This window comes from Drosophila bipectinata, chromosome XL (genome assembly GCF_030179905.1).
Source record: "Drosophila bipectinata strain 14024-0381.07 chromosome XL, DbipHiC1v2, whole genome shotgun sequence".
In the NCBI taxonomy this organism is placed as follows: Eukaryota; Metazoa; Arthropoda; class Insecta; order Diptera; family Drosophilidae; genus Drosophila; species Drosophila bipectinata.
The window spans coordinates 21,076,614-21,094,367 of NC_091734.1; the positions used below are offsets into that span (position 1 = coordinate 21,076,614).

The following is a 17,754-nucleotide window of genomic DNA, read 5'->3' on the forward strand; positions in this document are numbered from 1 at the left end:
GAGAGCTAAAAAACTTCGTCGTTTTCCCTTGCCTTGTAAGCTTCACCTAGCGATCGCAAACGCCTCGTTCTTCCGCCATTTTATCGTATATCGATAAGCTTACGTCTAGCGTTTTTCAAAACTTATTCTAACATTATTCAACACTAATTTTAACGATTTCATTTTTCAAATATAAACTTAAATCTATGACGGCGGTAACATTCCCTCCCCCGTAATTGATCCCGATCCGTGGTCAGTTACCATTCTCCAAGCCGACATCCAGAACTGCTACCTTTGTTGCTGGTCTTTCTATAGCACCATGCTGCGTCTTGATTGTCACCCGCCGAACTTGTCCATCGTTGGCCATCATTGCGTCAGTCACGCGTCCTTTCAGCCACAGGTTCCTGGGAAGAAGCTCATCCACGACTACGACGATGCTTCCGATGGTGATTGGAGGTACCTTCTCGAACCATTTGGTGCGCCTGGTTAATACGGGTGCATATTCCTTAACCCATCGTTGCCAAAAGCGGTCTCCGAACCGCTGAGTCTCGTTCCATCTACGCTTCAGATTCATTCCCTCTTTTGGGAGCGGCTTGTATCCGTTCGCTGATCCTAGCAGCAGGTGGTTTGGAGTCAGGGCAGCGTCATCCTCGGAATCCAAACTTACGAACGTGAGAGGTCGCGAGTTGATGATAAATTGCGCCTCCATCAGTGCGTTTCTCAGCTCCTCGTCGTTGAAAGAGTAACTTGGGCAAATGTTCTTCAAGATTCCTTTCGTTGTCCTGACGAGTCTCTCCCATGCTCCACCCATGTGCGGTGCTTCTGGTGGGTTGAATCGCCACTTTATGCCGTCGAACTTGATAGTGATCTTATCGTGCTCGATCTTTTTCAGCTCCTCGCGCACGGTTTTTTCCGTGGCTCTGAAATTTGTACCGTTGTCTGAGAATATTTCTCTTGGTGTCCCTCGAAGGGCCATAAAATTGGCTAGGCACATGATACATGAACTAGTATCTTAACTGTGGGCGATCTCAAAATGCACCGCGCGCAACGTAAGACAGGTGAACAGAGCTACCCATCTCTTCTCCTTGCGCCGGCCGACGTTCACCAATAACGGGCTCCAAAATATTCAACGCCTGTATAGGTGAACGGCCTCTCGAAGCTTCCAACTCTTGCCCTCGGGATCGGTGCCATCTGGGGTGGTCTGGGAACTGCTCTGTCGATCTTGCATCGTTGGCATGTGTTTCGCACGGATTTGTGCAATACTCGTAGCGGGCTGATATAAAACGAATTTTTGATGTCGTTTATTACAGTTTCGTGAGCGAGATGGTGATACTTTTCGTGGAAGCTCCTAACTATGAGGTTGGTTATCCGGCATCCATGAGCTAGTATAATGGCGTCCTCAGCTGTGTCAACTGCGTTCAATCTGCCTCTAGTTCGTAGTACTCCATCGTTGTCCAGGTACGCGTTCAATCCGGCCAATCTGCTTCCCTTGAGGAGCGCCGTTCCCGCGGATAACGTTTTTAGTTCTGCTGCGAAAGCGATGGATTGGGATTGCTTGTATAGCAGCATCTCTGCCTTGCTTACATGAGCCATTGTCGTGGTTGCTGGCATATCTTGTCCGGCACATTTCGCTCGCAGCCGATCAATAAACAGGAGTACTAGCGCCACAGCTCTGTATAACCACCGCCAATTTGAAAAATCGTTCGCGTTGAAGATAACCACTGATTTCGTATGGGACGTCATCACATGCTTCCGGATCTCCGAGGTATCGATGATGCTTTCCTGCTTCTTGGATATTGGCCAGTTGCTCGCATCGGTCTTCAGGAACTCCGGACCCGTTATCCACGTCTCTTGTTGGGTTTGCCCGGTGACCTTGGTAGCTCCATCTGCTACGTTCAGCTTTGAAGGAATCCACCGCCATTGCTTGACCAGTGTTGTTTCCAGAATTTCGGCGGCTCTGTGCATCACGAACTGATGAAAGTTGCGGGGGTCCTTAGTTAGCCACTGCAACACTGTCTTGGAGTCCGACCTGTATGTGGCGCTGTCAACTCGTAGGTTGCGTGTGCTCATCACCTTTTGGGCTAAGCGTACTCCCATAACTGCTGCCTGCAGCTCCATACGCGGAATCGAAAGTGGTTTTAAAGGTGCCACCTTTGATTTCGCCATTACCAAAGATACGACGACTCTGTTATTCGTTGCCACGCGCAAGTATTAGACTGCAGAATTTGCTTGCTCGCTGGCGTCGACGAATGCATGGAGTCCAATTTGACTTGGCTCCGATGTGGCTGGGGAAAAGCATCTAGGGACCTCGAAAGTTCTTATGCCTTGCATGATGGTTTTCCATTGGCGCCATTCTTCTAGAATCCTCTCAGGTAGCTCCTGATCCCATTAAATTTTTTGCCGCCATATACACTGGGGGAGTATCTTTAGTCCAATCGTTTGGCATGATAAAAATCCCAATGGATCGAAGATCGAAATCAAAACTTGTAATACTTCTCGCTTGGTTGGCGGAATACGTTTTCCGCCAGCACATCACGCTTCAGCCTTGAAAATCTGCAGATAAATTTAAACATATCATTATGTGGGTCCCAGAACATGCCAAGTATCTTTTCTGTTGCACAAAAATCCTCGGGCTTTTGGGTTCCAGCGTTGCCATTATCTTGCAAGCTTTTGAGTACTTCTTCCGAATTCGACGACGAGTTACGGATCTCAAATCCGCCTCTGCGATGGACTTCTATGACTTGTCTGGTGATCTGGATAGCCTCTTGTTCGTTCCTCATGCTATCGATGAAGTCGTCAACGTAGTGCGCCCTTTGGATGGCGTTTAAGGCCAATGGGAACTCTTCTTGGTGGGTTTCCGCGTTCTTATCTCGAACGAAGTGCGCTATAAACGGCGCGCAGCTAATCCCAAAAGGCATAGCTCGCATGACATAGGTGTCTCCTTTGTCGCTGCCCTTGTCATACCACAAAAATCGCTGCGCCTGCATATCCTCCACGCGAATGTTGATCCTGTGAAACATTTCCGCAATGTCACCACAATTCGCTTTTTTGTTGACCCGAGTCATTTAGCGCGTGTCCGTGTGCCTTTGCGGCTGCATCCAATACGAGCCTTATCTTTTTTTGCTTGTTTGGATTCAGCGCTATGAATATTGGCAGATACCATGTACGGCTGTTCTCCCGGCTGGTTTCTTCCTCGGATAGCTTGACCGCGTATCCTTTTTCTAGGAGGTTCCTGATTTGGGTGTCAATCTTTTCATACAGATCTGGTTCTTGAGACACCTTTTACCACATGCAGGTAAGCCGCTTCAGAGCGTTGCTCCGGCTCTCAGGGAGTTTGTCGATACCACCGCGCCACGGAAGTCCAACTTCATATTTTCCGGACTTCTTTTGGCAGGTGCTTTCCAATATCTTCACTGCCAGCTCATCTTCAGCTGAGTATATCTTTCGTGGTACGAGTGCATCAAGGTTGAAATGTTCCTTGATGTCGTCATGGAGTTCTTGCCAGTCTCAGTCGCAGTGGTGCATGAAAATGGATCGTTGTGGGTTCGCCGATCCTTGGATGCTCCATCCTAGCATGCACTTCGATGCTATCGGCTCGTTCCATTTTCCTTCCAGTTATTGGTTCCGATTAGCAAAGTCGGCTGGGCAGAGTAGGACCGTAGCGGCAAGTCTTTCAAATGCTGGAATCTGTCGCATAGCTCCTTCATGTTGACTGTCTGTCTCGGTAGTGCTAGGTTCTGAACGGTCTGGACGTTGTTCAACCAGTAAACCTTATCGCAGTTCATTTCCGAGATTTGGACGGATGCTTTCACGGATCCACTCTCGAGTCGAGTCGTCTCTGCGGTCCACTGCAAACACATTGGCGCTGCCTGGCCTTGTGTTCCCAATCTTTGGAATACGGATGCATCTGCTAAGGTCACGGATGATCCTTCATCTAAAAAGACATAGATCTCGGTCTGCCTGCTGCCGTAATGCAGCTTGACTGGAATGATGCGAAAGAACTGACTTCCGTGGTTGTCGTCTCATTGCGTACTCACGTGACTCTGTGGTCTGTCTTGGCCGATTGTGTTAGGAACATATTCTGTATGAAGTAACTCATCCTTGTGTCTCCTTGTACAGCCATTAATTCTACAGTTCCCGGTTCGGCATCTATTCCGGTGTACCTTGAGGCAGCAGAAACAGGCTTTACCCGCTCTGATTACCTGCCACCTGCGTCAAGGTTCGAGAATACCTGACATTGTGCGGGGTTGTGACTCGGGTCGCCGCAAGCTACGCACCTCTGTTGAACTTGCTGCTGAGCTGCTTCCGTATGGATCGCGTTCGATCGTGTTTGTCCTCGTGCTGGTCCAGGCTCATCTGCCTCTCCCTTGTCCGGGCGGCGACTGTTGTGGGAATTAACTGCGCCAGTTTTGTAAAACGATGGCGCCACCACTAATGACGCTGCCTCTGCGATTTTATACAGCCAATCACTGAATGCCTTGACTGCGGCCACTCTATCGTCGCGGGGTTGCATTGCCCAGTTTAGCTTGTGTTGGTTCGGAAGCTTATCTACCAGTTCCTTGACCAGCATTGGATTGTTGAGATGCGCCTTCAGATCGCACGCCTCCATAGTGGCACACGCGTTTCGCACTGCCAGCGCGTACTCTATTAACGCCTCCAATCTGGCTTTGGGTGGTGCCAGTCTTCGCACCTTTTCCACCATTCTTTCTAGGATGTGCTCTGGTCTGCCGAAGAACATCTTCAAAGTGCTGATGACTTCTGGGACTAGGTTAGGAAGTAGGAGTTTATCTCTAACCAAGTCACGAGCTTTCCCTTTAAGCGAATTTTGCAGACGTAGCATGTTTTCCACATTCGTATATCCCGCTGCTGTCGTACTGTGTTCAAATGTGCTGATAAATAACGGCCAGTCCTCAGGATCCCCGCTGAATGTTGGAAGGTCCATGGGTATAGCTTGCCGGGCCGCTATTTGAGTACTTGTAGGTGAATCTGTGGCTCGAAATATCCCAGCTACCGCTACGTCAGCGGGGTTCATCTGCATGAGAATTTTGTACTTTTCTTCTATGAACTTTGCCTCAGACTGTCTTTTCTCCTCTAGCATATCTAACAAGAGTTGGTTCTTGTTCATGCCGTTGCCGGCAGTATCGATTAGCGTATCGACGGCTAGCGCTTTGGGTATCCATTGCGTCTTCCCGTGTTTGAGACTGTACTGGTGATCTTTGCATACTGCTGTGGCTGCAACCCGCAAGACAGTAATCGCAACTCCAATCCTTGCTCTCAATGTCGTCCTCTACGCCGGCACACTCGAAATGGTACCACCTTCCGCAAACGTCGCACTGTACCCAATTTTCTGACGCTGTTTCGTTTTTGTTCTCGCAAATTCTGCACACTTCAACGTTCATGCTTCGCGTCGTTCGGCGTGCTTGCAATATGGCGTTAGAGTTAGAGAGCTAAAAAACTTCGTCGTTTTTTCTCGCCTCTTTAGCTTCACCTAGCGGTCGCAAACGCCTCGTTCTTCCGCCATTTTATCGTAAATCGATAAGCTTACGTCTAGCGTTTTTCAAAACTTCTAACATTATTCAACACTAATTTGAACGATTTCATTTTTCAAATATAAACTTAATTCTATGACGGCGGTAACAAGCGGTGTACACAGTTACGGCACGCAATTGCTTGCGCGTAGGTCCTCCTGTTGTACCCGTTGGCTGACGGCCAATTTTAAACAAAACAATTAAAAGAACACAAAATTATTAAATCAACGCACGAAAAAAAAACAAACAAGAACAACGAAATCAAATAAAACAAGAACTCGCTCCAACAAGAAAAAACAAAGAAAGGAAGACAGGACATTCTCAAATAAAACTACAACTCGATCCAACAAGAAAAACCAAGCAAGGAAGACAGGAAATCCTCTATCCATTAATACAGTGCATCCAGGAAGGAAGATCAACCACCAACCACCCAGAAGGAAGACCCGAACCCGAGTATCATGAGGAATTAATTTACAATTATAAAAAATAATTAAGAATAATAATTTAAGATCAGGGACTTTAGGAAAAAAAATATAAGAGTTATAAATTGCAAAAAATTAAGATTCGCGATTTAATAAATAATATAAAGAATATATCTGGAAGATTTGATAAATAGCTTTTAAATTTAAATTTAAATTTAAATTTAAATTTAATAGCTTTAAATTAAATTTAACAATGGCAACCCGAGGCTCAGCACCAAATTTTTCTGTAGGCAGTGTATCCAGAGCCGACGGCTTAACAGTGGAATTAATATCAAGATTAATAAACGCTCAATTGAATAAAGTTAGCAGGAAAGTAGAATGTTTAGAAGGAAGGCTAGCCACAGATGCAAACACTGTGGAAGATTATAAAGTACAAACAATTGACCCAGCTATAAAATGCGATACAACACTTGAAGTGGTAAAATCCTTACCAAATTTCACAGGGGAAGCAACACAATATGTAGGTTGGAGGGAAGCTGCAGAAACTGCAATGAGTCTCTATAAAATTGAAAGTGAACAATATTTTATCGCCCTAAAAAATAAAAAAAAAAAATAAAAAATAAAAAAAAAAATGATAAAATTTGTATTTCCGAGTTCTGGGCTCAGATCATGTTTACCATATGTTTATGGGGTCGCTCGGAAAATAAAAATTTGATCAAGTTTTTGAGGTTATGTCGTAACCCTGACATTCTGGAGTTTTTAAGACCTCGAATTCGGATTCAGCGACCCTGAAAACATATAAAAAACATGGTCTGACCCACGGACTCCAATATAAATTTGTAAGAGGTTTTTTTAAGGTTATGTCAGAGCCCTGACGTGCTGGGTTTTTTTTGGACCTCGGATTCGGATTCAGCGACCCCGAAAACATATAAAAAACATGGTCTGACCTCCAGACCCGAAAAAATATTTTTTTTTGTGTAATTAAATTGTTGAGCCAAGCAGTCAAAGACAACTTTTTATTTGTTTTATTTCTCCCAGTTTAGCTTGCTTCATGTGCTTTGCTGTTATATGTAGCGCATGCGCTTTTGGGAGCTTTCGTAGAACTTCTGCACATTAGCTCGTCTTGTATTTTTTTGTATTAACCACGCATCGCCTCTTTCCCACGTAATAAAAGACAACTGCATAGCTCGGAGCTTTTCTTGCTAAGTTTTGATTACCCATGTAATCGGCATTGATTTGAGCGGCTGCACAGTTTTGGTTTAAATGGAGTCCCTCATAAATATTGAAATTTACGCTGCAACTCTTTAATTTATTCGGCCGCAAACAAAAACTATTAATTGCTTTAAATAAATAACAATTAATAATTACATATATGTTATATATCATATGTTTTTGATTTATTGGGAGGGCGAATGAGATTTTTCCATTTTTTTTTAGGGACCTTCTGCAGGATTTTTTTGAAGAATCCTAAAGAATTTGCTTGAAAGTTTTTTACGAATATTTTTTAAGAACTCTTATAATAGTAGCTCTATGCAAAAAATACCCGATACCTCTTTAAGGGGTTATACACAGTTGTACCGCGCCAAAAAATGGAATTTTATCGATTTCTTTTTGACACTATAGAAAATATTTATGAAAAATGTTTTACCGACGTTTTTAAGTGCATGTTTCTGGGTACTTAATTAAATTTTTTCATAAAAAAATATTACATAATAAAAATGTTATAGCCGAATTTCCGGATCGTCTTTTTTCGATGGTGTCTTGCGGTGGACATGATATCCCGAAAACGGTTCATCTGAAATTCAAACTTCAACAAAAATTTAGTTAGTATATTGTATTGTCTAGACCGTGAACGAGAGATTTTTAAAAGTTTTGATTAAATAAAATAGCGACGGTTTTAACCGTTAAGATTTTCGAATTTTATGCTTTAAAAAAGGAGTTTTCCAAAAAAATCCAAAAAAAAATTAAAATCCCTCGTTCACGGCCTAGCTAATATCATAATTAATTTGGTGTTGATCGGATAAGTAGTTTTTTAGTAATCGTGTCCATCGCAAAGGTAATTTCGAAAAATCAAGATTCTGAGATAATCGCGTTTAAAGTTTCCAGTTTGTTCAAGTTTGATGTGCAGGTAGTGCGCTATAAATAGCTACAACTTCGGTTATACTGCTCCGATCGTTATGAATTTTTGTGAGAGTATTCTCAAAACTATATACCTAAAGAATATGCAATAAAAAAAATCGATTTTTTCATCTATCGCAACTTTATATAACCCCTTAAGATTTCTTGCATGTATTCGTTGGTATATTAATATTAAGGCTATTATACGCAGGCTTGACTTCACATACGCGGACAACGCACTATGGGAAAATTGACCAGTTTTTTCTGAAAGTCGGAAAATTAAAATAAGTTTCAGTCTAACGCATTTCAAATTCACCAATCTTCAGTGGCGCATAACAGAAATTTTGGCACCACAACAAAAGAATCAGCTGACAAAAGCTGTTGCAATTGCAAAGCACAGGCGACTGAAATATTAAGTTTTGTTAACAAAGTTTGAGAAGGTAGAACTAAAAATCTAAACAATACAACAACTTTTTTTGAAATGAATACCAATCTGTTGCATCTGTCAAGGAAACATGACACTTCTGCATTTTTATGACGAAGTAGAGAAAACACTGACTCTGCTAATAAACAGGACAATTATGAACGAATTATGAACACTGAACGAATAACACAGAGCAGATGCGCTACGTGTTTTTTTTTTTCTGGGATAAGAAAATTGCTTAGCGACGTTCTTTTTTCGGCAAGACCAACCAATATTCCCTCCGCTTCAGCATTAGCCCAAGAAGTAGAGATTAATCATAACCTCTACATGTTCGCAATTAGTTTTGCCCGTACCATGGAGGAAAACCTCCAAAGGGCTGAATAGAAAAGTGCAACAACAGACTCTAAGTTCAACCCACATGGTAAAAATCCCCACTTTAATAAAATACCACCAAGACAGCCAATGGAAGGTGGAATGGAACAATGGAACAACCAACCCAAAACCAACAAAGTGGACCGTTTTCAAGGCAAATTCAAAGCTAACAAAATATTCAACCCAACGGTAACAATAATCAGAGAAAGACGGATAGTTATCCTATCTGGTTTTAGAAAACGATCCACCCAATGAAACCAATAATGAATACCCGGCAGTAGCCGAAGACAAATGTGAGGACATAGAAGATGACCTACTAGAATACGACGAAATGCATTTTTAGGCATAACTCCCATCTCCTATTTATAGAAAGAAATATTGCAGGGAGAAAAATAGAAATAGAGCTTCCAAGAACTACATAAAACCTTTGAATGAATTAAAAAACGTCATTTTCGTAAATAAACCATTCTCTGTAACATCATTCCATAGTCACAACACAATAAGCAAAAAATGTAGAATGAATCTTTTTAATACAACTACAACATTTTTCTTGCTACCAAACTTAATAACATTTGGACTGGAATAATTGGACTGGACTTACAAAAAAACAAGAAAGGAAAGCTAACTTCGGGCGGAGCCGAAGTTGATATACCCTTGCAGTTAAAACCGGATATATATCGCAAACATCGGATATAGTTGGCCGATCCTTATGATTACATCATAATAAAACCAATTAACTAAAATAAAAAATCTAAAAAATAGTCCCAAACTTCTATCTTCAAAAATACGAAAGTTGGTATATCTACCAAGTACCATTTCCAGTTATATGGCAGCTATAAGATATAGTCGGCCGATCCTTATGAAATTTGGCATGTCGTAATGGTTTGCCAAAAATAGATTTCGTGTCAAATTTGAATTCGTGTCTAACTCTAAAAACACCAAAGTTATACCATTTCCGATCAATCAGTTATATGGCAGCTATAGAATATAGTCGGCCGATCCCGGCCGCTCCGACTTATATACTGCGTGCAAAAGAAAGAAGGGTGTGTGCAAAGTTTCAAGATGATAGCTTAAAAACTGAGAGACTAGTTCGCGTAGAAACGGACAGACAGACGGACAGACGGACATGGTCATATCAACTCAGGAGGTGATCCTGATCAAGAATATATATACTTTATAGGGTCGGAGATGTCTCCTTCACTGCGTTGCACACTTTTGGACAAAATTATAATACCCTCTGCAAGGGTATAAAAATTGACGTATTTAAGAAAAACAGTTAATAACTAATAGCAGTTCGGAGGAAATTAAATTTTTGAAGTGTGAAAATGGTAATTAAGTTGAACCACAAGAAATAATGGAAAAGTTCCAGGAAATGTTAAGAAACCAAACGGATGTATTAGCAGAACCAAAAGAAGCGCTGCCCTACAATACTAAGGTTATTGGACTATCCGGACAGAAAGTTTCGATATATTCAAAATGGTACCCATACCCGATGGGCGTGTCCGGTTTTGTAAATACAGAAACACAAGCGATGTTACGAGACGGCATTATACGACCACCTCGGTCTTAGTATAACAACCCTGTTTGGCTTATGGATAAATAAGGGACCAATAAACAGAAAAACAGCAAAAAACGCCTAGGTAGTCTTCAGAAAGTTAAACTTAAAGACAATAGATGAAAAATACCCTATCCCGAATGTAGTTTTTATCTTGGCAAATTTAGAAAAGGCAAAATACTTTACCACATTAGATTTGAAAAGTGGTTTTTATCTACTCGCCGAAAACGGCAGAGAAAAAACGGCCTTCTCAGCAGGAAAGAATGCACTCAGAATTTTTCAAAGAGCCATCAACGATGTGATCATGACTTCCCGACGACGTAATTTTTTTTCAGAAAATATGCATGAACATGTGAAACACGTAACATGGGTTCTAGACAAATTATATGAGGTCAACATGAGAGTTTCGCGTGAGAAATCAAATTTTTTTAAAGAAAATTTAGAGCATTTAGGTTTTGTGGTTTTACATGGAGGCATAAAAACATGTCCTAAAAAAGAAGACGCAATCCGTAACTGCGAACAACCGACCACACTATTTAATCTCAAATCATTTCTTGGACTAGCAAGTTACTATAGGTGTTTTATTAATACTTTGAATCTTTAAGTGACATCTAAATAGAAGAAAATGGTAAAGTAAGTGCAGGACAATCGAAGAAAATACCTGTTAACTTCAACGAAAATAAACGGAAGGCATTTGAAAAACTTAAGAATGTTTGCGCGTTTTAAAACATAATGCTATTACATCAAAATTACAAAAAAGCGTTTGACTTGACAACAGATGCTTCGTCTTTTGGTTTGGGAGCAGTCTTGTCACAGGACGGAAAACCCATTACCACGATATTGCATACTTTGAGGAACAGGGAACTAAATTTTTCAACTAACGAAAGAGAGTTATTAGCAATTGTATGGTCCTTAAAAATCCTCAGAAATTACCTATACAGTTCCTAAAAATCCTTTGAAACTACCTATACGGCGTGAAAAATTTAAACATCTTTACTGACCATCAGCGACTTTCGCCGTCTCAGATCACAATCCAAACGCAAAAATTAAGCGCTGGAAAGCTTTCATTGACGAGCACAACGCCGAAATTTTTTATAAGCGAGGAAAAGCGAACTACGTTTACGACGTTCCAGATAATCATAGAAGAAAGAGAAACTGCTTCCGTTAGAACGGTCATTAAGTGTGGTGAAAAAACTCGACGTCTCGTATATTTCTCGGTTAGAGAAACACTTATACAGAGAGTATGCGATGTGATAAAAAAGAGACGTAGTCAATACAATTTTATGCGAGCTACCAGTACTGGCATTTATACAGCATAAGTTAATAGAAACTTTCCCGACAACCACATTCCGTTACACGACTGACTGACATCTTAGACAAAAACGAGCAAAACTAAATTACGGTGTCAGAACATAACAAGGCTCATAGGGCCGCTCAGGAATACGAGAAAAATATTTTGCAAGACTTTTTTTTCCCCAGAATGTCTCATAATACAAATGAGGTGGTCGCAAATTGTTTGAAATTAACGAATTAACGAATGGCAAAGTAAGTGTAGGACAATCGAAGATAATCTAGTAACTCTAAGTTAAGCATAAATTTTATGGCATCCTTGTATTGAATTTCATCATATACATAGAATATTGCGAAATTATGTAGTTTGCTTTGAGTCGTAAAGTTGAATAGAACACACCAAATGAATTGACTGTCTTTTCACTTGTACTACTGCGATCTGATCATTGGACCAAATTCTAACAGGTTATGGGCCCAGTATCGCTAGTGCAAGTAAATTAGATAAAAAGTGCTGTGAACAACAAGCCGTGAAAAATTCCAAGTGCGTTCATTAAAATAGAGCCGCTAAACGCAGAGAAGTATGACACGTGGAAATTGCAGATGAGTGCCATACTCGTGTAGAGCGATCTATGGGCATATATAAACGGCTCAAAATTGTGCCCAGATGGGGAGGCTGAGCAAGCAGCTTGGAAAAAACAAGATGAGAAAGCTCGTGCATACATCCTATTGTCAATCAGCCCATCTGAATTGGCATGAATCAAAAACTGTGAATCGGCAAGAGAATATTGAATCAATATTGACCAGTGCGTAAAGCCATATATAGTTCTCCGGATTCCTATGAAACATTTCGATGAGCAATAGAGACACGTGATAAATTGCCAAATCCTGATATTCTGCGTGTGAAAATATAAGAGGAATCAGAAGCGCGTAAAGGCAAAAGTGAGCGCGAAGAACAAAGTGCGTTGTATGCAAGTCGCCGAAAAGGCGGAGGTAAAGCAGAAAAAGACCAAAGAGAAACGAGAAAATGTTATACATGCAATAAAATCGGTCATCTCGCACGCGACTGTCGAAGTAAATCGAAACCAAATGAGAAGAACGGGCAAAACGAAAGTAAAGCACATATTAAAAAGGAACATTCCCAAATCACTGCCAAAGATAATGAAGGTTATTTTCGTAAAAATGAAGCAGTTATTATGAAAAATAATAAAGAAGTGTGGCTTCGTGCAAAAAGATATGGAAACCTGAATTATTTGAATGCCGAATAACATCAAGCGAACAATATAAATGACAAAGAAAGTGATATAAATATCTGGCAAAGCCGTATGGGCTATTTAAATGAATGTGATTTAAGGCGCATGTCAAAGACTGGAAAAGTGCACGGAATGATTATTGGCGAGAACGCAAAGATTTGAAGTGTGAAATTTGCATAAGCAAAAAGCAGACAGTAAACCACTACAAGAACGCGAAGGAAAAGAGGTCGAAGCTGCCATTGGAAATCGTCCACAGGGACGTGTGTGGACCAATGCCAAACCAATCGTTAAGCGGATATAAGAAGTTCGTAACGTTTATAGATGATTATTCTCGTTATTGCTCTGAAACAAAAATCAGAAGTATTCGAAGTATTTAAATCTTATAAATCTTCTGCTGAGAATATTACAGGCCACAAAATGAAATATCTGCAATCCGATAATGGCACGGAATTTCGAAACAAACATTTCGATGATTATTTGAAGAAGCATGGTATTGGCCGCCGGTTGACTGCTCCTTATACGCCGCAACAAAACGGAATAGCTGAAAGACTTAACAGGACATTAGTAGAGATGGCCAGGTGTATGATAAAACAATCAGGAGCCCCACCTTCGTTCTGGGCGGATGCGATCATCACGGCATTGTATATCCGGAATAGATTTCCTACCAAAGCGTTATCTGGAGACCTGCCATATACTTACTGGACTGAAAAAGTCTCGACAGTGGCATATATGCGAACATTTGGCACAAAGGCCTACTCTTTGATAAAAGGAAAAAACAAGATAAAATTCGAGTCACGATCAGAAGAATGTATACTTCTGGGATATGCTACAGAATCGAAAGCCTATCGATTGTATTCCCCCAGTGACGCACGATTATAATCAGCAATGACGTCAAATTTATGAATGTTTCTGGATTCAAGGGTGCATTGGACGAGTATGGAGCTGGGCAGTTTCGCAGATGAACCGGAAGACAGTTAATCGAGTGACGAGGGCACAGCCGAAGAGGCAATTCAACCGGTGAGACATGGTAGAAGACGTCCCAAGATGATAAGGACTGGTCAGCGCGGAAGACACCGCAAGGCCTATCAGCCTTTGACTATTACAGAAGCACAAAATAGTGACAATGCTGATAACTGGATAAGAGCTATGGAAGACGAATTCATGGCACAAATTCTCAACAAGACCTGAAAAATTGTTGAACGACCAAAGGAACGCAAAGTAATTGGTAACAAGATGGTTTTCCAAACAACAGATGACGGCAGCGTATCAGGAAAGAAGAAGGCCCGCTTAGTCGCAAAAGGTCATGCGCAGAAGCCCGAAGAAGATTTTCATGAAACGTATTCGCCTGTAACGCGATTAACGTCCGTGAGATAGTAAGCTGCTTCATCAGCAGAATTTGATATGGAGATTCACCAAATGGACGTGGTCACAGCATACCTTAACGGAGAGCTGGAAGAGAAAGTCTACATGAACATCCCGCAGAACTTCAATGAGTTTATGGAAAAGCTAAAATCTGGTACCCCAATTGGATCTAAACAACAACAACGTCCTAAATATGAGCTTATCTGAATATGCTCAGATAAGCATATGCGGAGTTGAGTCAATTCAACTCATGTTACACGATCGACCACTGGAAAGCAGCAAAACGTATCCTTCGGTACCTAAGCGGTACAAAGACGGTTGGACTGATCTTCAAGCAGACGGGAGATGATCTATATGGTGTGGTCGACGTTTATTGGGGAGGAAACCTGACAGATCGACGTTCCTACTCCGGTTAAGCATTTGTATTGGCGGTCGCCGCCATAAGTTAGGAGGCGCGCAAGCGTACGTACTGTCGCACTATCAAGAACAGAATCTGAGTATTTAGCCATGGTAGAGGCAGTGATAGAGGCTTTATAATTGAAAGCTCTTTTAAACAGGATTAGCCTAAGGTGTAAGTGCGTGAGAACCTTCAATGACAATCAAAGCACTCAGCACTTGATCAAAGGTTTTGGGTTCCATCCTCGCACAAAACACATAGACGTGCGGCACCACTTTATCCAGGAGATGTATAAGAGTGGCGACATTTCTGTGGAGTAGATGCAGACAGAGCATATGCCCGCAGATGTTCTAATGAAAGGCCTAGGCGGCCGAAAGCACAATGAATGTAGTTCATCATTAGGATTGATGAGTATTTAAGATTACCATTTTGAGAGGGTGTGTTTGAAATTACGAATTAACATAAAAAACAAAATGATAATCTGGTAGCTCTAAGTTAAGCATAAATTGATATGGCATCCTTGTGTTGAATTTCATCAAATACATAGAACAAGTAGTTTGCTTTGAGTCGTTAAGTTGATGAGAACGCAGCAAATGAATTGTCTGTCAAATAAACGTTTAATAGAATTTCCATTGATTTGAATTTGTTCTTTGTTGTTAATATTAACCTGCCTATTGTTTGCATTCGTAAATTGGAATTCATTAAAGTTAATTATTTCAAAATCTTCTGCATCCGGCGTTCCTGCCACCACCTTTAGCACAGTCCCTAAGAAGTCTAAACTTCTTGCTTCCCTATGATGGATGCTAAAAGTGTCGAGCATGTCGCGTAGGTGGGCGACATCAACAACTAGGAGTTTCTGCATGTGGGATTGCGGGAACATAATGGTCATCCCATTAGTTTCTTCGATGACGCGCCTATATTCCGAGAGATTTGCTGAGTGCTTTACAAAAGCGAATTCCTCCCATATCAGAATTTGGAATAGTCCGTGACGCGTGCCGATGTTCTGACCAAAAGGAAAATCAGGGATATTGTTGAAAACCTGTAATTTGGATGTTTTATGAATTTTGTTGAAGTTGGGTAGCCCACCACCAAAGCATGTTTAAAATAATAAAGGGCGCAAAACTTATGGCTAGGTGGCTAGGAAAAAGATAATAAAAAGAGAAATTATCAGGCGAGCGATAACATGGTCGCGCTCGGCCTACCTAAGGTTGCCTTTGTGGACCACCGTCCCCTTAATGAGGACTGTGGTCCCTATGTCCGCCTCAACGCTTTTCTCTTCACATAACGGTGAGAGTTCGTTGCCTAGGCGTCTGTTGGACTTCACTAGGACTTTTTCGCCAACCTCCAATACTCTTATTTGGCGGGAAGTGTTTTCCCTGTCCCGGAGCTTGTCTTGGGCGAGTTTAATTTTATCTTGTATTTCATATTGTGGCTCATCTGATTGTGCCTGCACCACGTCAGCCGGCCTCTTGTCGATGACCGAGTGGAACGACTTGTTATATCTGGCCGTGGCCAGAAGTATCAGCTCTACGGTATCGCTAATGCCTTTATCGATATTAAGACATCTAGCAAGCTCTACCAAAGTGCTGTGGAAGCGCTCTACTTGTCCGTTGGAGACACTGTGTAGGGGCGGAGCATTTGAGATGCTAACGCCGAAATGGTTTGCAGCATGGTCACGATGGTTTGCGAGTTCAACGGTGGTTCGTTGTCGCAATATACGACCTTGGCCCTGGGGCCAAGTTCCTATGGGTCCCTGGGTCCTCTATAGTTCTAGAGGGAACTGGTTGGACTACGGAAAATTTCGAGAATTTGTCGATGCACGTAAGGAAATAACGGAAAAATGTCCGTTACTCGGTTTTTGCAGTGCCACAATTTGGTGGCAGGGAATTTTCGAATTATTTTGTCCTGTATCACTTCTAGCGTATGCAGATCGCAATGAATGGCGTTTACGCCTTTATAAATAATTATGGTTGCGAGCTCCACCAGCAATGACTCTACCGCCTCTTGTTTCCAAAGAGAACGAAGCTGCGATTTTCCTCCAGAATTATCTGGTTTTGAAAGCAATTGAGGGGCTTGTCCGTGGATTGGATTGTGTGGGTTAGCGACAGCTCACTGTGAATTGTGGCCGCGCTTCTTCTTCTACAACGTTGAGTTGTTGCCTCGAGAGGGCAGCCGCAACTAGGTTGGCCTTGCCAGGCATGTAATGGACTTTGGCACCACACTCGTCGATGCGTTCTTTCCATCTTTTAATTTTTGTATTCGGATTGGAATCCGATACCGCGTAGGTCAGCGGTTGGTGGTCAGTGTAGATGTTTAAATCTTTGACCCCATAAAGGTAGTGGCGCAGGTTCTCTAGCGCCCAAACTTTGGCTTACAGCTCCCTTTCGTTGGTAGCGTAGTTAACTTCTCTGTCCTTTAAGGTCCTAGAGATCATAGTGATGGGACGCCCCTCTTGGGAAAGCACCGTGCCCATGCCATACGCTGAGGCATCTGTCGTTAGATCAAACGCCTGAAGGTACCTGAAGACGACATCCTCAGAGGCCAGGATGTTACGCAGCTTTTCAAAAGCTTGCCGTTGCGGCTCGGTAAACTGTACCTGGATGCTTCTGGATCTGTGTCTGCTGACATTTCCAAGCTCCCCTTTTATAATGTTCGAAATGGGCTCAGCTATTGATGCAAAATCTTTAATAAAGCACCCATAATAGCCGGCCAAGCCCATGAATGATCTTACTTCGAAAACGTTTTTGGGCTCTGATCTTTTCCGGGTCTGTCGTGGTCCCCTCGCTGGTGACTACAAACCCCAAAAAATTACCGCTATTTTTTAAGAAGATTTCTGCGCTGGCACTCTCATGTTAGCGTCGTGTAAGCTCTTAAGAACACAGTCCACGTGTCGTATGTGGGCGTTTTCGTCCTCTGAGAAGACGATAACATCATCGACATAGACGTAGAAAAATTTGCCAATCTGTTCTCGCAGTACGTCGTCGATGGTTCTTTGGAAGATGCTGGCAGCATTCCTTAACCCAAATGGCAATCGGCGAAACTCGTATTTTCCGCCGT

The 17,754-nt window shown here is 42.0% G+C and overlaps 2 protein-coding genes across 2 annotated transcripts; both read right to left on the reverse strand.

Moving 5' to 3' along the window:
* Positions 1-232: 232 nt before the first annotated feature.
* LOC138926549 (uncharacterized) lies at positions 233-973 on the reverse strand. Its single transcript, XM_070281063.1, has one exon. It carries the CDS (start codon positions 971-973, stop codon positions 233-235), a length of 741 nt encoding a protein of 246 aa, XP_070137164.1.
* A 1,483-nt stretch (positions 974-2,456) lies between these two features.
* On the reverse strand, positions 2,457-3,044 carry LOC122321460 (uncharacterized). The gene has a single exon (XM_043211405.1). The coding sequence runs from the start codon at positions 3,042-3,044 to the stop codon at positions 2,457-2,459; it is 588 nt and encodes a 195-aa protein (XP_043067340.1).
* Between the last annotated feature and the right edge of the window lie 14,710 nt (positions 3,045-17,754).